The following is a 23,838-nucleotide window of genomic DNA, read 5'->3' on the forward strand; positions in this document are numbered from 1 at the left end:
AAGGAAATAGCCACCCAAGTCCAGGAAGCGCAGAGAGTCCCATACAGGATAAACCCAAAGAGAAGCACGCCAAGACACATAGTAATCAAAGTGGCAAAAATTAAAGACAAAGAAAAATTATTGAAAGCAGCAAGGAAAAAATGACAAATAACATACAAGGGAACTCCCATAAGGTTAACAGCTGATTTCTCAGCAGAAACTCTACAAGCCAGAAGGGAGTGGCATGATATACTTAAAGTGATGAAAGGGAAGAACCTACAACCAAGATTACTCTACCCGGCAAGGATCTCATTTAGATTTGATGGAGAAATCAAAAGCTTTACAGACAAGCAAAAGCTAAGAGAATTCAGCACCACCAAACCAGCTCTACAACAAATGCTAAAGGAACTTCTCTAAGTGGGAAACACAAGAGAAGAAAAGGACCTACAAAAACAAACCCAAAACAATTAAGAAAATGGTCATAGGAACATACATATCGATAATTACCTTAAACGTGAATGGATTAAATGCTCCAGCCAAAAGACACAGGCTTGATGAATGGATACAAAAACAAGACCCATATATATGCTGTCTACAAGAGACCCACTTTACACCTAGGGACACATACAGACTGAAAGTGAGGGGATGGAAAAAGATATTCCATGCAAATGGGAATCAAAAGAAAGCTGGAGTAGCTATACTCATATCAGATAAAATAGACTTTAAAATAAAGAATGTTACAAGAGACAAGGAAGGACACTACATAATGATCAAGGGATCAATCCAAGAAGAAGATATAACAATTATAAATATGTATGCACCCAACATAGGAGCACCTCAATACATAAGGCAACTGCTAACAGCTATAAAAGAGGAAATTGACAGTAACACAATAATAGTGGGGGACTTTAACACCTCACTTACACCAATGGACAGATCATCCAAAATGAAAATAAATAAGGAAACAGAAGCTTTAAATGACACAATAGACCAGATAGATTTAATTGATATTTATAGGACATTCCATCCAAAAACAGCAGATTACACGTTCTTCTCAAGTGCACACGGAACATTCTCCAGGATAGATCACATCTTGGGTCACAAATCAAGCCTCAGTAAATTTAAGAAAATTGAAATCATATCAAGCATCTTTTCTGACCACAACGCTATGAGATTAGAAATGAATTACAGGGGAAAAAACGTAAAAAACACAAACACATGGAGGCTAAACAATACGTTACTAAATAACTAAGAGATCACTGAAGAAATCAAAGAGGAAATCAAAAAATACCTAGAGACAAATGACAATGAAAACACGACGACCCAAAACCTATGGGATGCAGCAAAAGCAGTTCTAAGAGGGAAGTTTATAGCTATACAAGCCTACCTAAAGAAACAAGAAAAATCTCAAGTAAACAATCTAACCTTACACCTAAAGAAACTAGAGAAAGAAGAACAAACAAAACCCAAAGTTAGCAGAAGGAAAGAAATCATAAAGATCAGAGCGGAAATAAATGAAATAGAAACAAAGAAAACAATAGCAAAGATCAATAAAACTAAAAGCTGGTTCCTTGAGAAGATAAACAAAATTGATAAGCCATTAGCCAGACTCATCAAGAAAAAGAGGGAGAGGACTCAAATCAATAAAATCAGAAATGAAAAAGGAGAAGTTACAACAGACACTGCAGAAATACAAAGCAACCTAAGAGACTACTACAAGCAACTTTATGCCAATAAAATGGACAACCTGGAAGAAATGGACAAATTCTTAGAAAGATATAACCTTCCAAGACTGAGCCAGGAAGAAGCAGAAAATATGAACAGACCAATCACAAGTAATGAAATTGAAACTGTGATTAAAAATCTTCCAACAAACAAAAGTCCAGGACCAGATGGCTTCACAGGTGAATTCTATCAAACATTTAGAGAAGAGCTAACACCTATCCTTCTCAAACTCTTCCAAAAAATTGCAGAGGAAGGAACACTCCCAAACTCATTCTATGAGGCCACCATCACCATGATACCAAAACCAGACAAAGACACTACAAAAAAAGAAAATTACAGACCAATATCACTGATGAATATAGATGCAAAAATCCTCAACAAAATACTAGCAAACAGAATCCAACAACACATTAAAAGGATCATACACCACGATCAAGTGGGATTTACCCCAGGGATGCAAGGATTCTTCACTATACGCAAATCAATCAATGTGATACACCATATTAACAAATTGAAGAATAAAAACCATATGATCATCTCAATAGATGCAGAAAAAGCTTTTGACAAAATTCAACACCCATTTATGATAAAAACTCTCCAGAAAGTGGGCATAGAGGGAACCTACCTCAACATAATAAAGGCCATATATGACAAACCCACAGCAAACATCATTCTCAACGGTGAAAAACTGAAAGCATTTCCTCTAAGATCAGGAACGAGACAAGGATGTCCACTGTCACCACTATTATTCAACATAGTTCTGGAAGTCCTAGCCATGGCAATCAGAGAAGAAAAAGAAATAAAAGGAATACAAATTGGAAAAGAAGAAGTAAAACTGTCACTGTTTGCAGATGACATGATACTATACATAGAGAATCCTAAAACTGCCACCAGAAAACTGCTAGAGCTAATTAATGAATATGGTAAAGTTGCAGGATACAAAATTAATGTACAGAAATCTCTTGCATTCCTATACACTAATGATGAAAAATCTGAAAGAGAAATTATGGAAACACTCCCATTTACCATTGCAACAAAAAGAATCAAATACCTAGGAATAAACCTACCTAGGGAGACAAAAGACCTGTATGCAGAAAACTATAAGACACTTATGAAAGAAATTAAAGATGATACCAACAGATGGAGAGATATACCATGTTCTTGGATTGGAAGAATCAACATTGTGAAAATGACTATACTACCCAAAGCAATCTACAGATTCAATGCAATCCCTATCAAATTACCAATGGCATTTTTTACGGAGCTAGAACAAATCATCTTAAAATTTGTATGGAGACACAAAAGACCCCGAATAGCCAAAGCAGTCTTGAGGGAAAAAAACGGAGCTGGAGGAATCAGACTCCCTGACTTCAGACTATACTACAAAGCTACAGTAATCAAGACAATATGGTACTGGCACAAAAACAGAAACATAGATCAATGGAACAAGATAGAAAGCCCAGAGATAAACCCATGCACCTATGGTCAACTAATCTATGACAAAGGAGGCAAAGATATACAATGGAGAAAAGACAGTCTCTTCAATAAGTGGTGCTGGGAAAACTGGACAGCTACATGTAAAAGAATGAAATTAGAATACTCCCTAACACCATACACAAAAATAAACTCAAAATGGATTAGAGACCTAAATGTAAGACTGGACACTATAAAACTCTTAGAGGAAAACATAGGAAGAACACTCTGACATAAATCACAGCAAGATCTTTTTTGATCCACCTCCTAGAGTAATGGAAATAAAAACAAAAATAAACAAATGGGACCTAATGAAACTTAAAAGCTTTTGCACAGCAAAGGAAACCATAAACAAGACGAAAAGACAACCCTCAGAATGGGAGAAAATATTTGCAAACGAATCAACGGACAAAGGATTAATCTCCAAAATATATAAACAGCTCATTCAGCTCAATATTAAAGAAACAAACACCCCAATCCAAAAATGGGCAGAAGACCTAAATAGACATTTCTCCAAAGAAGACATACAGACGGCCACGAAGCACATGAAAAGATGCTCAACATCACTAATTATTAGAGAAATGCAAATCAAAACTACAATGAGGTATCACCTCACACCAGTTAGAATGGGCATCATCAGAAAATCTACAAACAACAAATGCTGGAGAGGGTGTGGAGAAAAGGGAACCCTCTTGCACTGTTGGTGGGAATGTAAATTGATACAGCCACTATGGAGAACAATATGGAAGTTCCTTAAAAAACTAAAAATAGAATTACCATATGACCCAGCAATCCCACTACTGGGCATATACCCAGAGAAAACCGTAATTCAAAAAGACACATGCACCCGAATGTTCATTGCAGCACTATTTACAATAGCCAGGTCATGGAAGCAACCTAAATGCCCATCAACAGACGAATGGATAAAGAAGATGTGGTACATATATACAATGGAATATTACTCAGCCATAAAAAGGAACGAAATTGAGTCATTTGTTGAGACATGGATGGATCTAGAGACTGTCATACAGAGTGAAGTAAGTCAGAAAGAGAAAAACAAATATCGTATATTAACGCATGTATGTGGAACCTAGAAAAATGGTACAGATGAGCCGGTTTGCAAGGCAGAAGTTGAGACACAGATGTAGAGAACAGACATATGGACACCAAGGGGGGAAAACTGCGGTGGGGTGGGGATGGTGGTGTGCTGAATTGGGCGATTGGGATTGACATGTATACACTGATGTGTATAAAATTGATGACTAATAAGAACCTGCAGTATAAACAAACAAACAAACAAAACAACTAATACTAAACTTTCATTGGGTTATTTGTATGGAAATATGTTAATATAAATGTTTCAGACATTACCTGAAATTTCTAAAAATCTTATATGTTCTGATATAATGTTATAAGTCATAATCCTAGTTATTACTTTAAAAAGTATATCTCAGAAATAACTAATTTTCTTGTCAACTGCATTATTATGAACTTTCATCAAATCTTTAACCATCATCATTTTTAAGTCTTTTGTCATTTACAGACAGTTCTGGGTGTACTCTGATGCTTTTGTAAATATGTTCCTATAAAAGGGTTTCATCTTCAGGAAATTCATGGAAAAGACTCTGACAAGTACAGGTTTCTGGTACCTGACTGTACTGCTGAACTGAATGAATAAGCATTTTCAGAACTCTAATGAAAAACTGATGCACTCATAAAAGTGCTAACAAAAGATCAAGATGAAAAAAAATTAATTACATGGGACTGAGTGAACTGATGTGGATGAGTATAATTTTTGTGACTTTCTGTTTGAATTTAAAAAAAGAAAAAATCCCGCAAGGACTCAGAGGCAAAGAATATACAAATCAATTTTCACTGCAAAGTAAAGGAGCTGTTACAGTGGAGGATTACTGGACTGAATGTCAATATTATGACATAGTATGAGTGTGTTTCATGTTTGGTAATTGCAATCATTGTTGCTTTTGTTGTGGTCATCCATGTACAATGCTTGGTGTCAGTCTATTTATCTCTTGTAAAAATAAAATATAGTGTGTGTGTGTGTGTGTGTGTGAAAAAAATGATAATATATTGGATACATGCACAAATAAAATATTAAAATTAAAAAAAAATGAGTAAGTCATGGGAATGTAATGTGCAGCATGGGGGTTATCGTCAATAAAACTGTAGCTTATGTTTTAACGTAGCCAGGAGAGGAGATCTTGAAAATACTTATCATGTGAAAAATGTGTAACTATGTATGGTGATGAATGCTAACTTGATTTATTGTGGTGATTAGTTTGTGATATACAGAAATATCAAATAACTACTGTTGTACACCTGAAACTAATATAATGTCATGTCAATTAAATTGAAGTTAAAACAACAGCGACAACAGCACAAGGGCTGGTTCAGCCAAAATGTTGGCTCAGACAAGAATCAAAAGCATTATGGACCCAGGCAAGTGCCCCAGGAATTCCTAGCCTATAGCATCACTATCAATAGGCTGGGGCTAAAGGGGTCCATGATACAGTCTACATTATCAGGAAGAGCAGTTAAGGTAGTGATGTAAAACAATAAAAGTCCCAAAGTGAAATTCCGCCACAATTAAATTACATAAATGGACTTATATGCCAAAAGTAATTTTATTCATATGAGTAAGACAACTCATGATTATTCTTTCAGGAAAACGAGGAAAATTATGGGGCATGATATATATGTCATTTGAGAATAAATTATTTTTAAGCAATCCAAGTTGTCCCATGAAAGATATGGAAATTTCCAAATATTTCTGATCCAAGGTTGAGAAAAACTTTGGGAATGGAATGTAGGAAAATGGACCAAAAGAAAAACTTCCTATATATCAGACAGAGCAGAAAGCTTAATAAAGTGAGTTACCAAAATTGTATAGAAGAGATGAATTCAAAGAAATAGAAATCCCAGGAAATAAATGGGAGAAAATTCTATTCCACACTGATCAAAAAATCACAATTTCTTGTTCCAAGGCTTTGAGTCCTACAATCAAGGGCACTTCTTCACCTCCAGAACAGTTTTCCACTTTATACCTCTCATCCCATAGAATCTCTTCAGAGCCCCTTTTATGTCTTTGTTCCACAGACTGTAGATGAAGGGGTTTAGCATGGGTGTGACAACACTGTACATCACTGAGGCTACTGCTACTGAGTGTGACCTGTGGGTAGCAGCATAGATAAGGTACACTCCTAGGAATGAACAATAAACAGGGAGGCAACTGAGAGGTGAGATGCACAGGTGGAAATGCTTTATACGTCCCATGAGCTGATGAGATTCTAGAAAGAAACAATCTTAGAGTAAGAGTAAAGGATACTAGAGGACCACCAGCCAGCAGCCCAGTAGAAAAATAAAACACGATGTCATTAAGAAAAGTATCAGAACAAGGAAATTTGACCATCGGGTGGAGATCACAGAAAAAGTGGGGGATTTCCAAGTATGTATAGAAGGACAGCCACAACAACATTAAGCTTTGTAACAAGGAATTTAAGACACTCTAGATCCAGGACATCAGCAACAGCAGTCCATAGAGCCAGCGGTTCATGATGACATTGTAGTGCAGGGGGTGACATATGACCAAGAACTGTTCATCAGCCACCACAGCCTGAAGAAAGTTGTCACAACCTCTAAAGAGTGTGGAAAAATACATCTGGGTGATGCAACCTGTATAGGTTATAACATTGCTTTCTGTGTGTATATTCACAACATCTTTGGGATAGTGGTAGAGATGAGACAGATGTCTACAAAGGACAGGTTGGAGAGGAAGAAGTACATCGGTGTGTGGAGATGGGAGTCTGAGATGACAGCCAGGATGATGAGCAGGTTTTCAAACACAGTGATCAGGTACATGGAGAGGAAAAGCCCAAATATGAGGGGCTGAAATTCTTGTTCATTTGATAACCCCAGAAGAAGAAAATTTGAAATTTGGATATCATTCCTTGATCCCAAGTGGTGGTGGTGGTAGCTAGGAATGAAAATTTTAAATAATATGATTAAATGTTAGGAGAGTGAGCATTAGTGACATGCTACAATTACAATACTATGTGGGAAAAAAAGCAAGTATAAAAAATGGATGGGTGTGTTATTTTTACTGGGAGTTCAGGACGACCTAAAAACAAGGTGACGTTTGAGCAAAGGCCTCATGCCAAACTGGGTGGAAGACAGGAGGCTATCTGGGTATGTGCTCTGCAGAGGAAAGATCCAGTGCAAAAGCCCCGAGGAAGGTGTTGTTTCAGATGTTCAAGGCTCAAAATGTAGCCAGTGTGGTGAGCAATGAGCACAGGGGGAGTGGTGAGAGATGGTGTCAGAGAGGATTGAGGAAAGAGGTTCCCTCCCTGCTGCTGCTGAGACTTTAAGGCACAGGAAGTCCCTTGTTCACATTCTGTTCCTTGTATTTTATTAATTTTCATTTCAAAGAATCTTGTGAATACACATAGATCCCCTCCTTATCTTCACGTGTTGGGTAACATTTTGTCCTCTATTTTTTTTTTCTGCCCATATCTTTTATTTTTTCTTTTTTTAACATCTGTATTGGAGTATAATTGCTTTACATTGTTGTGTTAGTTTCTGCTGTACAACAAAGTGAATTAGCGATATGTATACATATATCCCCATATCCCCTCCCTCTTGCATCTCCCTCCCACCCTCCCTATCCCACCCCTCTAGGTGGTCACAAAGCACCCAGCTGATCTCCCTGTGCTATGTGGCTGCTTCCCACTAGCTATCTATTTTACATTTGGTAGTGTATATATGTCCATGCCACTCTCTGACTTCGTCCCAGCTTACACTTCCCCCTCCCCATGTCCTCAAGTCCATCCTCTAGGTCTGCATCTTTATTCCTGTCCTTTGCCTGTGTGCTTCAGAACCTTTTTTTTTTTTTTTTTTTTTTTTTAGATTCGATATATATGTGTTAGCTTAAGGTATTTGTTTTTCTCTTTCTGACTTACTTCACTCTGTTTGACAGACTCTAGGTCCATCTACCTCACTACAAATAACTCAATTTCATTCCTTTTTATGGCTGAGTAATATTTCATTGTATATATGTGCCACATCTTCTTTATCCAGTCATCTGTCGATGGACACTTGCTTCCATGTCCTAGCTATTGTAAATAGTGCTGAAATGAACACTGTGGTACATGACTCTTTTTGAACGATGATTTTTTCTGGGTATATGCCCAGCAGTGGGATTGCTGGTCATATGACAGTTCTATTTTTAGTTTTTTAAGGAAGCTCCATACTGTTCTCCATAGTGGCTGTATCAATTTACATTCTCACCAACAGTGCAAGAGGGTTCCCTTTTCTGCACACCCTCTCCAGCATTTATTGTTTGTAGATTTTTTGTTGATGGCTATTCTGACTGGTGTGAGGTGACACCTCATTGTAGTTTTGATTTGCATTTCTCTAATGATTAGTGATGTTGAGCATCCTTTCATGTGTTTGTTGGCAATCTGTATATCTTCTTTGGAGAAATGTCTAGTTAGGTCTTCTGCCCATTTTTGGATTGGGTTGTTTGTTTTTTGATATTGAGCTGCATGAGCTGCTTGTATATTTTGGAGGTTAATCCTTTGTCAGTTTCTTCATTTGCAAATATTTTCTCCCATTCTGAGGGTTGTCTTTTCATCTTGTTTATGATTTCTTTGCTGTGCAAAAGCTTTTACGTTTCATTAGATCCCATTTGTTTATTTTTGTTTTTATTTCCATTTCTCTAGGAGTTGGGTCAAAAAGGATCTTGCTGTGATTTATGACATAGAGTGTTCTGCCTAAGTTTTCCTCTAAGAGTTTTATAGTGTCTGGCTTTACATTTAGGTCTTTAATCCATTTTGAGTCTATTTTTGTGTATGGTGTTAGGGAGTTCTAATTTCATTCTTTTACATGTACCTGTCCAGTTTTCCCAGCACCACTTATTGAAGAGGCTGTCTTTTCTCCATTGTATATTCTTGCCTCCTTTGTCAAAGATAAGGTGACCATATGTGCATGGGTTTATCTCCTGGCTTTCTATCCTGTTCCATTGATCTATATTTCTGTTTTTGTGCCAGGACCATACTGTCTGATTACTGTAGCTTTGTGGTATAGTCTGAAGTCAGGGAACCTGATTCCTCCAGCTGTGTTTTTCATTATCAAGATTGCTTTGGCTATTTGGGGTCTTTTGTGTTTCCATACAAATTGTGAAATTTTTTGTTCTAGTTCTGTGAAAAATGTCATTGGTAGTTTGATAGGGATTGCTTTGAATCTGTAGATTGCTTTGGGTAATATAGTCAGTTTCATAATGTTGATTCTTCCAGTCCAACAACATGGTATATCTCTCCATCTGTTCGTATCATCTTTAATTTCAATGACACGTTAAACAAGATGGACTCAATTGATATTTATAGGACATTCCATCCAAAAACAACAGAATACACTTTCTTCTCAAGTGCTCATGGAACATTCTCCAGGATAGATCATAGCTTGGGTCACAAATCAAGCCTTGGTAAATTTAAGAAAATTGAAATCGTATCAAGTATCTTTTCTGACCACAACGCTATGAGACTAGATATCAATTACAGGAAAAAATCTGTAAAAAATGCAAACACATGGAGGCAAAACAATACACTACTAAATAACCAAGAGATCACTGATGAAATCGAAGAGGAAATCAAAAAATACCTAGATACAAATGACAATGAAAACACGACGACCCAAAACCTGGGATGGGATGCAGCAAAAGCAGTTCTAAGAGGGAAGTTTATAGCAATACAATCCTACCTCAAGAAACAAGAAACATCTCAAATAAACAACCTAACCTTACACCTAAAACAATTAGAGAAAGAAGAACAAAAAAACCCCAAAGTTAGCAGAAGGAAAGAAATCATAAAGATCAGATCAGAAATAAATGAAAAAGAAATGAAGGAAACAATAGCAAAGATCAATAAAACTAAAAGTTGGTTCTTTGAGAAGATAAACAAAGTTGATAAACCATTAGCCAGACTCATCAAGAAAAAAAGGGAGAAGACTCAAATTAATAGAATTAGAAATGAAAAAGGAGAAGTAACAACTGACACTGTAGAAATACAAAGGATCATGAGAGATTACTACAAGCAACTATAAGCCAATAAAATGGACAAGCTGGGAGAAATGGACAAATTCTTAGAAAAGTCACCGTTGTCAAATATTAGTTGACCATATATGTGTGGGTTTATTTCTGGGTTCTCAATTACATGCCATTGGTTTATGTGTATGCTTTTATGCAAATACCATATTGTTTTGATTACTATAGCTTTGTAGTATGATTTGAAATCAGGAAGTGTGATGACTCCATCTCTTTTCCTCCCTGCTCAGGATTTCTTTGGCTACGCAAGGATATTGGTGTTCCATACAAAATTTAGAATTGATTTTTTTCTATTTCTATGAAAAGTGCCATTGGAATTTTGATAAGGATTGTATTGGAACTATACATTCTTTGAGTAATATGAACTTTTAACAATATTAATTCTTCTGACCCATAAACATATGACTGTTTCACTTATTTGTGCCTTCTTCAACATCTTTAATGAACTGCCTTAAACTTTTAGGTGTACAGATGTATGAATTTATTGATTAAATTGATTCCTAAGTATATTTTCTTTCATTTTTATGCTCTTGTAATTAAGATTGTTTTCTTAATTTCTTTTCTATATTGTTCATTTTTTGTATATACAAACACAACTGATTTTTACATATTGATTTTCCTCCCTGCAACTTTCTTTATTAGTTCTAATGATTTTTGAAGAAGAATTTATTTCCTATATATAATACCATATCATCTGCAATCAAGGACAATTTTATTTCTTTCTTTTCAATTTGGCTGCCTTTATTTTCTTGCCTAATTATGCTGTCTAGGACTTTCAGTACTATATCGAATAGAAGTGGTGAGAGTGGGCACTCCTGTCTTGTTTCTGATCATAAAGTAAAAGCTTTTGGGTTTCCCTGGTGGCGCAGTGGTTGAGAGTCTGCCTGCCAATGCAGGGCACCCGGGTTCGAGCCCTGGTCTGGGAGGATCCCACATGCCGCGGAGCAACTGGGCCCATGAGCCACAACTACTGAGCCTGTGCGTCTGGAGCCTGGGCTCCGCAACAAGAGAGGCCGCGATAGTGAGAGGCCCGCGCACCGCGATGAAGAGTGGCCCCTGCTTGCCGCAACTAGAGGAAGCCCTCGCACAGAAACGAAGACCCAACACAGCCCAAAATAAATAAATAAATAAATTTATTAAAAAAAAAAAAAAGTAAAAGCTTTCAACATTTCATCATTCAGTATGATGTTATTTGTGGACTTGTCATATACTGTCTTTTTACTGTTGAGGTACATTATTCTATACTGACTTTGGTAGAGTTGTCATAAAAAGAGGTTGAATTTTTGTCAAATGCTTTTTCTGCATCTATTGTGATGACCATATATTTACCTTTAATTCAGTAACTGTTGTGTATTGCATTTATTGATTTGCTTATGTTGGACCATCCTTGTATCACAGGAATAAACCCCATGTGACTATGTGGAAAGGGGTTTCTGAGCAGGGCAGGGGCAATCATTGGTGATGCTTACACAGGCAGTACATCAGAGGCAGTCTTTATCTCAGGACCTGCTCAGGCCAAGAGGGTCCATGCCCCAGCCCATGCAGAGTGCCCCACACCAGCCTCTCTTGCTCCAGCACTGCTCCCCTCTGGGGCAAGGGTGCTGGTGCTGAGATGGGGGGACCACACACTGAAGGGGAACAGAATCAGCTCAGACCTGACCCTCAGGACTTCTTTTCTAGCAACTTGGGACCTGGCCCCATCCCTGTTAGACCAGTAATGGCCACTAAGGAAAGGTGAAGCCCTATCTCACATCTGGTTCCAGCCCTAACCCCTCCACCTCCAGCCTCACCTCCTATCAAGATGGTCACTACCAGTACACCCTAAGGAAAGGCATGAATTGTGATACCTTCAAATCCAGTTCTTCCACCAAAGCCACTGGGCACACACCAACTTTATATGGCTGCACCCACAGAATGACACCACTTCAACACTGTGAAAGGTAACCGTGGCACATAGTCGCATACAGAGAGAGAAAGTTAAGCAAAATTAAAAGAGAGAAATGTGTCTAAATTGAAAGAGCTGTGATTTATGTCAGAGTGTTCTGCTTATGTTTTCCTCTAAGAGTTTTAGTGTCGGGCCTTACATTTAGGACTTTAATCCATTTTGAGTTTATTCTTGTGTATGGTGTTAGGGAGTGTTCTAATTTCATTCTTTTACATGCAGCTGTCCAGTTTTCCCAGCACCACTTATTGAAGAGGCTGTCTTTTCTCCATTGTATATTTTTGCCTCCTTTATCAAAGATAAGGTGACCATATGTGTGTGGGTTTATCTCCAGGCTTTCTATCCTGTTCCATTGATCTATATTTATGTTTTTGTGCCAGGACCATACTGTCTTGATTACTGTAGCTTTGTAGTATAGTCTGAAGTCAGGGAACCTGATTCCTCCAGCTGTGTTTTTCATTATCAAGATTGCTTTTGTTATTTGGGGTCTTTTGTGTCTCCATACAAATTGTGAAATTTTTTGTTCTAGTTCTGTGAAAAATGCCATTGGTAGTTTGAAAGGGATTGCATTGAATCTGTAGATTGCTTTGGGTAGTATAGTCATTTTCACAATGTTGATTCTTCCAATCCAAGAACATGGTATATCTCTCCATCTGTTTGTATCATCTTTAATTTCATTCATCAGTGTCTTATAGTTTTCTGCATTCAGGTCTTTTGTCTCCTTAGGTAGGTTTATTCCTAGGTATTTTATTCTTTTTGTTGCAATGGTAAATGGGAGTGTTTCCTTAATTTCACTTTCAGATTTTTCATCACTAGTGTATACGAATGCAAGAGGTTTCTGTGCATGAATTTTGTATCCTGCTACTTTACCAAATTCATTGATTAGCTCTAGTAGTTTTCTGGTAGCATCTTTAGGATTCTCTATGTATAGTATCATGTCATCTGCAACCAGTGAGTTTTACTTCTTCTTTTCCGATTTGGATTCCTTTTATTTGTTTTTCTTCTCTGATTGCTGTGGCTAAAACTTCCAAAACTATGTTGAATAATAGTGGTGAGAGTGGGCAACCTTGTGTTGTTCCTGATCTTAGTGGAAATGGTTTCAATTTTTCACCATCGAGGATGATGTTGGCTGTGGGTTTGTCATATATGACTTTTATTATGTTTAGGTAAGTTCCCTCTATGCCTACTTTCTGGACAGTTTTTATCATAAATAGGTGTTGAATTTTGTCAAAAGCTTTTTCTGCATCTATTGAGATGATCATATTGTTTTTCTCCTTCAATTTGTTAATATGGTGACCCACCTCCTAGAGAAATGGAAATAAAAACAAAAATAAACAAATGGGACCTAATGAAACTTAAAAGATTTTGCCAACAAAGGAAACCATTAACAAGATGAAAAGAAAACACTCAGAATGGGAAAAAATATTTGCAAACAAAACAAATGACAAAGGATTAATCTCCAAAATATACAAGCAGGTCATGCAGCTCAATATGAAAAAAACAACCCAATCCAAAAATGGGCAGGAGACCTAAATAGACATTTCTCCAGAGAAGATATACAGATTTCCAATAAACACATGAAAGCCTGCTCAACATCACTAATAATTAGAGAAACGCAAATCAAAACTACAATGAGGTATCACCACACACTGATCAGAAAATCTACATCAAAAAATCTACATCAAAAATCTACATCAAAAAATCTACAAACAATAAATGCTGGAGCGGGTGTGAAGAAAAGGGAGTCCTCTTGCACTGTTGGTGGGAGTGTAAATTCATACAGCCACTATGGAGAACAGCATGGAGGTTCCTTTAAAAACTAAAAATAGAATTACCACATGACCCATCAATCCCACTACTGGACATATATCCTGAGAAAACCGTAATTCAAAAAGAGTCTTGTACCACAATGTTCATTGCAGCACTATCTACAATAGCCAGGACATGGAAGCAACCTAAGTGTCCATCAACAGATGAATGGATAAAGAAGATGTGGCACATTTATACAATGGAATATTACTCAGCCATAAAAGGAAAGGAAATTGAGTTATTTGTAGTGAGGTGGATGGACCTAGAGTCTGTCATACAGAGTGAAGTAAGTCAGAAAGAGAAAAACAAATACCATATGCTAACACATATCTCTGCATTCTGATGAACTTAGGGGCAGGACAGAAATAAAGACACAGACATAGAGAATGGACTTGAGGACACGGGGAAGGGGAAGAGTAAGCTGGGACAAAGTGAGAAAGTAGCTTTGTCATATTTACACTACCAAATGTAAAATAGATAGCTAGTGGGAAGCAGCTGCATAGCACAGGGAGATCAGCTCAGTGCTTTGTGACCACTTAGAGGGGTAGGATAGGGAAGGTGGGAGGGAGGGAGATGCAAGAGGGAAGAGATATGGGGATATATGTATATGTATAACTGATTCACTTTGTTGTACAGCAGAAACTAACACACCATTGTTAAGCAATTATACTCCAATAAAGATGTTAAAAAAAAAAAAGATGTGGCACATATGTACAATGGAATATTACTCAGCCATGAAAAGAAACGAAATTGAGTTATTTCCAGTGAGGTGGATGGACCTAGAGTCTGTCATACAGAGTGAAGTAAGTCAGAAAGAGAAAAACAAATACCATATGCTAACATATATATGTGGAATCTAAAAAAAAAATGGTTGTGAAGAACCTAAGAGCAGGACAGGAATAAAGATGCAGACGTAGAGAATGGATTTGAGGGCACAGGGAGGGGGAAGGGTAAGCTGGGACAAAGTGAGAGAGTGACACTGATATTTATACACTACAAAATGTAAAATAGATAGCTAGTGGGAAGCAGTCTCATAGCACAGGGAGATCAGCTCTGTGCCTTGTGACCACCTAGAGGAGTGGGATAGGGAGGGGGGGAGGGAGATGCAAGGAGGGGATATGGGGATATATTTATACGTATAGCTGATTCACTTTGTTATACGGTGGAAAATAACACAACATTGTAAAGCAATTATACTCCAATAAAGATGTTTAAAAATAAATAAATAAATAAATAGATTGAAAGAGCAAAAGAACAGCAGTGAAAAAACAACTAGCGAAACAATAAACAATTTACTGATAAAAAATTCAGTGCATTAGTAATAAGATTGCTAACTAATTAGGGAAAGAATTAATGAACATAGTGATAATTTTAACACAGAACTAGAAAATACTAAAATAATAGTCAGAACTGAAGAATACAATAACTGAAATGAAACAACTAGAAGTATTTAATAGCACACCAGGTGATACAGAAGAATGCATAAGTTATCTGGAATATAGAATAATGGAAATCACCCATACAGTCAGCAAAGTGAAAACAAATTAAAAATGAGAATAGTTTGAGGGATCTATTGGACTACACTAAGAATACCAACATTCACATAATTTGGGGGTCCCAAAAGGAGAAGAGAGAGAGAGAAGGTGGTCAAAATGTATTTGATGAAATTATGGCTGAAAACCTCCCAAACCTGAATAAGGAAGCAGATATTCAGGTACTGGAAGCAAATAGGGCTCCCAAAAAAGATGACAGCAACTGGACCTGCACCAAGATATATCAATTAAAATGGGAAAATTAAAGATATATGTTTCTAATGGCAGCACAAGAAAAACTGTTGGGTACAAGGGAGTCCCAAAAGTCTATCAGCTGATTTTTTTTTTTTTTTTTTGCAGAAACTTTGCATGCGAGAATGGAGTGGCATGATATATTTAAAGTGCTGAGAGGGAAAAACCTGCAAACTAGGGCAATCTACGGAGCAAGATTATCATTTAGAATTGAAGGAGAGATAAAGAAATTTTCAGACAAGCAAAGACTAAATAATTTATCAATACTACACCTACCCTAAAAAAGTGATATAGGGTTTTTTTTAAGAAGGAAAGAAAAAGTCATAACAAATGGTAAGAATCTGTAAGAATGAGAAAATCTCACTGGTAAAGGCAAACATATAGAAAAGGATGAGGATCAACCACTTCAGCTAGTATGAAGATTTAAAAGACAAAAAATAATTGCAAAATTAACTATAACTACAATAAGAAGTAAGGGAATGAACAGGGAGATGGCAAATATGACATTAAAAACACAAAATGTGGAGGAAGGGAGTAAAAATGTAGTCCTATTAGAATGTGTTTCAACTTAAAGGACAACCTGTTTTAAAAAGTAGATATAGTCATAGGTCAACATATACAAACCTCGTGGTAACCATACATCAAAAACCTACAATAGATACACAAAAACTAGGGAGAAAGGAACACAAGCGTATTGCTAAAAATCATCAAATCACAAAGGAAGAAACAAAATGAATAAGAGAAGAACTATAAAGACAAACAGAAAGCAAGTAACAAAATGGCAATAAGTACATGCCTATCAATAATCACCTTAACTTTAAATGGACTAAATGGTCCAATAAAAAGACATAGGGTAACTGATTGGATTAAAAAAAAAAAAAGACCCTTCAATATGCTGCTTTCAAGAGACTTCAGAGCTAAAGACACACACAGACTGAAAGTGAGGGGATGAAAAAAGATATTTAATGTAAATGGAAACAACAAGAAAGTGGGGATAACAATACTCATATCAGAAAAAAATAGACTTTAAACAAAATCTATAAGAAAAGACCAAGAAGGGCATTCTCAAGTGATAAAGAGATCAATATAAGAGGAAAATATTACACTTTTTAACATATATGTACTAAATACAGGAGCATCTAAATATACAACACAAATATTAACAGACATAAAGGGAGAAATTGACAATAATTGAATTATTGTAGGGGACTTTAACACCCCACTTACATTTATGGACAGATCATCTAGGCTTAAAATCAGTACAGCGACAGAGGTCTTAAATGGAACAACAGACCATTTGACTTAATAATTATCTATGGGACACCACATCCCAAAACAGCAGAATACACAGTCTTTTCAAGTGAACATCTGTATGTCTTCCTTAGAAAAATGTCTATTGAGTGTCTTCTGCCCATTTTTATTAGGGTTGTTTGTTTTTTAATATTGAATTGATTGAATCATTTGTATTTTTGGATAACAACCCATTATTGGATATATAATTTGTAAATATCTTTTCCCATGAGTAGGTTGTCTTTTTGTTTTGTTGGTGGTTTCCTTCACTGTGCAAAGATTTTAGTTTGATGTAGTCCATTTATTTATTTTTATTTCCCTTGCCTGAGGAGATATATACAAAAATATTGCTAAGACCAGTGTCAAAGACGTATTGCCTATCTTTTTTGCAGCTTGTTGTGTACCTTCCTGACATTATCTCGAATTCTCTACTTGTCTGATCACAATCTTCCATGACATTAAGATTGGTTTCTGGAAAACTGTCATTTTCTTTTCTTAAAACAAATTATTATAGTTGATTTACAATATTGTGTTAGTTTCTGATGTACAGCAAAATGTATCATATATATGGATATATATATATATATATATGTTCTTTTTTAGATTCTTTTCCCATATAGATCATTACAGAGTATTGAGAAGAGTTCCCTGTGCTATTATTTTCTTTTTCTGATTTCAGGTTACTGTGGTTTTCATGGGTTGCTCCTCTGCCAGTGCATTTGAGGGAAAAAAAAAAAAATATATATATATATATATATACACACACACACAAGTTGACCCTTGAACAACAAGAGGGTTAGGGCCTCCAACCCTCTGTATAGCCAAAAATCCTCCTATAACTTTAAAGTAATTTTTCTATATCTCTGGATAAACTAACCGTAATAAAAATAATATAAATTGTCTTGGTTGTTAAGTGTATTTTTTATATGAGTAATGCAACTCATGACTATTCCTTCAGGGAAACAGGAGAAAATTACTTGGGATGACACATGTCATTTGAGAAGTAACTATTATTAATAAATCTATGATCTCCATCCAAGAAATGGAATTTCCAAACATTTTTGATCCAAAGGTAGGAAAATTTTGAAGTAGAAAAAACAAAAACTGCCTATATATCAGACTGAGGATAAAGCTTAATAAAGAGAGTTACTAAAATTGTATAAAGAAGCTGAATCAAAAAAATAATAAATCCCAGGAAATAAGTAGAAGGAGCAAATTTTATTTTACAATGATCAAAGAATCACAATTTCTCGTTCCGAGGCTTTGAGTTATGCAATCAAGGGCACTTCATCACCCCTAGTACAATTGGCCATTTTATACTTGGCATCAAATAGAGTCTCTTCAGAGCCCTCTTTATGTCTTTATTTCTCAGACTGTAGATGAAAGGGTTCAGCATGGGTGTGACCACAGTGTACATTACCGAGGCTGTTGCACTTGAGAGTGAGCTGTGGGTAGCAGCAGAGCTAAGGTACACTCCTAAGGCCGTACAATAAAATAAGGAGACAACCGAGAGGTGAGACACACAGGTGGAAAATGCTTTATACTTCCCCTGAGCTGATGAGATTCCTCGTATGCAGAAAACTATTTTAGAGTAAGAGTAAAGGATACAAGCAAAAGGACCAACACCCATCAGGACAGCTGCAAAATAGATCACCATGTTATTTAAAAAGTTGTCAGAATTGGAAAGTTGTACCACCTGATTCAGTTCACAGAAAAAGTGGGGGATTTGCACATCTGGACAGAAGGACAATTGCAACACCATCAAGCTGTGTAACAAGGAATACATAGCAATCATTACCCAGAATATCAGAACCAGCAGTCCACAGAACCGGGGGTTCATGATGACCATGTAGTGCAAAGGGTGGCAGATGGCCACAAAGCAGTCATAGGCCATCACTGTCAGGAGGAAGTCATCTAATTCTCCAAAGAAAATGTAAAAATACATCTGGGTGATGCAGCCTTCATAGGTTATGACTTTGCTCTGGGTCTGAATATTCCACAACATCTTTGGGATGGTGGTAGAGGTGAAACAGATGTCTACAAAGGACAGATTGGAGAGGAAAAAGTACATGGGGGTGTGGAGGTGGGAGTCTGAGCTGACAGCCAAGATAATGAGCAGGTTTCCAAACACAATGATCAGATACATGGAGAGAAAAATCCCAAATATGAAGGGCTGCAGTTTTGGTTCCTCTGAAAGTCCCAGAAGAAGAAATTCTGAAATTTGTGTATTGTTACCTGGTCCCATGGGGTAGAGGTGACTATTAGGAAAAAGGAAAATAACATGACTAATTTTCACACAAACTGGCCTAACTCACATAGCTGAAATACTGCAATTTCTATTTATCCCTCAAGAAATTAATGTTAATATTTTATTTATAGGTAAGTTCTCTTTGAGGGTATAATCCATTTCATCTCTGACTAGGAATTTTTGTCCCATTCTCAGCATATTTCCAAAGAGGTCATATATTCTAGAGTTTTAATGTATTCTTTTTTTTTTTTAATTTTTAAAATTTATTATTTATTATTTTTATTTTTGGCTGTGTTGGGTCTTCGTTTCTGTGCGAGGGCTTTCTCTAGTTGCGGCAAGTGGGGGCCACTCTTCATCGCGGCGCGCGGGCCTCTCACTATCGCGGCCTCTCTTGTTGCGGAGCACAGGCTCCAGACGCTCAGGCTCAGTAGTTGTGGCTCATGGGCCCAGTTGCTCCGCGGCATGTGGGATCCTCCCAGACCAGGGCTCGAACCCGTGTCCCCTGCATTGGCAGGCAGATTCTCAACCACTGCGCCACCAGGGAAGCCCTAATGTATTCTTTCATACATTTGAGAACTATATATTGAGTGCCAACCATGTTCCCAGCACATGAAGGCAATAAGTGGAGAGTGCTAAAAAACCAATCTCCCACAATACAAGGATGGTGAAAGATGATATGCAAATAAAATATTATATAATATGTCATATGGTGATAGATGCCATGAAGAAAAGAAAACCAGGTATAAAGGAGAGAGTAGTAGGAGGTGTTATTTGTACTGAGTGCTGGTAAAGGCAACAAACAAGGTGATAATTGAACAGATAGCTCAAGAAAGAGCTAGTAAGATAATAGGAGAAGTGTGTGCCTCGCAGAAGGAACGGACATGAGGAAAATGCTTGTTCCATGTATTCAGATCCAAACAAGGAAGCCAGTGGGGCAGAGAAATAAGCAAAAGGGGGAGTAATTAGAGATGGTGTCAGAGGATGCTGAGGAAAAAGTGGCCTCCCTGCTACAGTTAAAACTTCAATAAACAGAGAATCTCTCCTTCCATGTTGTTCCATGAACATGAATTGAGCTGCAAAGGCTTCCTGTGAATTATATCAGATCACCTTCTTAGTTCCATCTGTTGATTGAATTCTGGCCTCTGTATTATAATTCATCTTAATATTTGAGTCCAGGTGCCTCTACTTTAAGAACTGCTCTTACTCCACAAGGCACAGGCACAGACATACACCATGGCCTCCTGAGCTGTGTTATTACTATGCATTTCTCACCCAGATCCACCCTCCTTAGGCCATAAGTGATTGCAACTCAAGCTGGTCAGATCAGGTTATCCTTCTCCTCAAGAATGTACAAATGGTTCCCAGAAATTCCAGTTCATAAGCTTCCCATGGAACAATAAACTTGGGGTTTCTTTTTGGTATGGCCACTTTCTGTTCCATATTTTAAAAACTATAAAAAGCATGAGAGAGAGGGAAAGAGAGAGAGAGAGGGATGGAGAGGAATGAAATGGACGTTAAGGGGAAAAATATCCAACAAACTCAAATGGGTCCTGAGACAATGCAATGAAGAAAAGCTTCCTTGGTTAGTCAACATTCCAACTCCAGTGACATCTCCTTGATGCACAGGAAAAATAATTTTAAAATATCTTTTTGCCAAGGACATAAACAGTGATATCTTTATGATGTGAAACACCTTACAGTTTGAATAGCCCAAGAGGAAAATAAGCAAAGGGAATAAACTAACAATTCAAAACCATCAATTTACAAAATACAACAAAAGTTGCATATGTTTTATAGGAAGCAGTAGAAGACTTCATTTTCCTGAGGCTTTTCCCTATTTGTCCACTCCTGTTAATAAATAAGATGCTTAGACTTACTGTCCTCTTTTACTGGAAGCATTTTATGCCTGCCATTCCTTCTTCTAATTGAGCTTCCATTAATACCGTTTAATTGTCAACACTGACACTTGCATTTCCAAGTGCAATGTTCACTTTATTTTTAGACCATAAATAAATACATTAATTTAGGAAAGCCAGCAAACAACCACAGTGATCTCTGGCATCTGGGCTATGCTAGATTGGCTCTCAGGTGACCTCAGGTACAAGTTCTTGGCTTCCATCCTATCTGATTCTCTCCTGTGGTGTCTGTGGAGCTCTCAGACTCACCTGCATGCAGATTCATAGAGGAAGCTTTCCCTGTAGATGTCAAAATTCCCCCCTAAATGACTGATGATGCAGACAGAAGTTTTGTCCTCAAATAAGACAACAGGAAGAAATACAATCAAGCATTGATCTCCCAGCCAGATTTAGGACTGCAAAAGCAAGGACCATGTCTTGTCCACCCAAAGTTGCACAGACTGAGGGATGGCAGCAGAGGTGATATTTAGAGCTTCATATGTCAGCTTATTAGGCGTGTTTTCCTCTTGTTACTCCAATGACTAAGTGCGTGATTTCCCTTGGAGACACTGGTCTGGGCAGAATGGAACTTTTTTCTGCTGATTCTTTGTTCCTAGGAGACTATATTATAAGTTAGGTGAGTTCAGTTTTTATTACTCCTTCTCCATTAACTCTCCTGATTCCAAAGCGCTAAGCCTCCCAGACTGCCTCATCAACTGAGTTCAAATTTTCTCTAAAGTGTAATATTGAGGATTTGTCTTGAGTAGGTCACGTGGGTTTTCAAAGCTTTCATTTGTGGTGGGGACACAACCTCTGAAGTCTCTAAAACTATTCCCCTCTTCAAAAACAGGGATAACTTTGCTCCTGTAATATAAAATCTTGGGTATTATATTCCCTGGATTCATGATATTTTCCCCAGGACAATTAGTAAAGTTCTACTTATATCAGAAGTTAAGAGCTGTCATTTTGTGTCTCATCATAAAATGTTTGTTACTATAAGAGACATATTTAGATATTGTTATGCCCTATAAACTAGCTTAGCATATTACAGAAGTTGTCAAATTTAGTTTTAAAAGCAGTGCATTCTATGAGGTAGTACTTTTATAAACTCCTTTCTCCATTGTAGGAATGGGACTCAGAAGGATTTAATGTTCTGCTTAAAGGTATAAACCAAGTGAGGGATGGCGTCTGATTAGAATATCTCAGTTCTGGAACTCTGGGGCAGTGATTCTCAACCAGAGATGATTTAGCCCCTAGGGTTATTTGGCAATATCTGTAGGGATGTTACTAATCTCCTGTAAACCACAGAACAGCACACAACACAAATACTCTCCTCCAAAAGTCATCATTATGATGGTGAGAAACTATTCTAGGCCAGAACATCTATAAATTCACTGTGCATACAAATCACCACGGTTTGTAGTTGAAATGCAAATTCTGATTCATCAGGTCTCTGTTGGGCCCAGGGACTGCATTTCTAACAAGTTCCCATGTGTAGTTGATGCTGCAGATCTTGGTCTGTGTATCACATTTGAGTAGCAAGGCTGTGGTCCTGTCTTTGAGTCAGGTATACACAAGTTTAGTCTTCTCCACCTAGAATCTTTTATGCGTGTGAATTTGAAAGAAATGTTTTTCACTCACTTTATAGGTGATTACACATAATGTATCACTATAATCACAACAACCATTCCTTCACCCTAATGAAAATAGGAACCTTTCACATGGACACCAAAACCCATACTTCAATGAATACATATAGAGCATGAAAATGAAATATTTTGCCTAGTAATACAAAGTGTAGTTTAAATTTTCATCTTATTTATGTTTTTCCCTAACTCAAAAGCCATGTTAATTGTATGTATTCAAATCTGTGTTTCTGTGTAGACTCCACTTGGAAACCTGTAGTTGATTATCATTTGTCAGTGACTAGGGTAGTCACTGCAGACAGAGCTGAGTAAGAGAACATGATCCTAAAGCGAAGAATAAAACTGAATAACCACCTGTAAAACAAACTATAAGTTAAAGTCTCCATTTGCAAGAAGAGCAGTTAAGGCAGTGATTTACAAAGGAATGGTGTATACAAAATCAAAAACTGTAGTCTTAGTTTTCCTCTATTATAAAATTATATAAAATGCCTTGGCTAGTAAGTGCAGTTTTGTTTTTGCACGGTAGTATTATTACTTACAACAGTTCTTTCAGTGGCACAAGAGAAAAATTATTTGGGATGATATATATCATTTGAGAAGAAATTATTCTTAAGAAATCCACGTTGCCCCATGATGTAAATGGGAATTGTAAATATTTTGAATCAAGTTTGGGAAAAAATTTGAGAAGGTAGAAAATGGACAAAGGGGGAAATTGTTTATAAATCAGGGAAGGAAACTTATAAACGTGAGTTACTTCAATGTTACAAAGAAGTAGAATCAAAGAAATGAAAATTTCAGGAAATAGAGAGAGGGAGCAAGTTTTACTTCCACACTCTGATCAAAGAATATCAAATTCCGGCTCAGATGCTTTGCACCCTGCAAAAATGGGGATTCTTTAACCCTGTGACAGTTGGTCCTTTTATAGCTGCAATC

The 23,838-nt window shown here is 37.0% G+C and overlaps 1 protein-coding gene and 1 pseudogene across 1 annotated transcript; both read right to left on the reverse strand.

Moving 5' to 3' along the window:
* Positions 1-6,195: 6,195 nt before the first annotated feature.
* Positions 6,196-7,053, reverse strand: LOC133090662 (olfactory receptor 7A10-like; annotated as a pseudogene).
* An 11,339-nt stretch (positions 7,054-18,392) lies between these two features.
* On the reverse strand, positions 18,393-19,361 carry LOC133090256 (olfactory receptor-like protein OLF4). Its single transcript, XM_061188599.1, has one exon. The coding sequence runs from the start codon at positions 19,359-19,361 to the stop codon at positions 18,393-18,395; it is 969 nt and encodes a 322-aa protein (XP_061044582.1).
* Between the last annotated feature and the right edge of the window lie 4,477 nt (positions 19,362-23,838).

Source organism: Eubalaena glacialis, chromosome 4, assembly GCF_028564815.1.
Source record: "Eubalaena glacialis isolate mEubGla1 chromosome 4, mEubGla1.1.hap2.+ XY, whole genome shotgun sequence".
Classification (NCBI taxonomy): Eukaryota; Metazoa; Chordata; class Mammalia; order Artiodactyla; family Balaenidae; genus Eubalaena; species Eubalaena glacialis.

What these genes read in the sequence shown, in the direction of transcription:
- LOC133090256 (XM_061188599.1), bottom strand. Translation starts at nt 19,361, where the DNA reads ATGGGACCAGGTAACAATACACAAATTTCAGAATTTCTTCTTCTGGGA.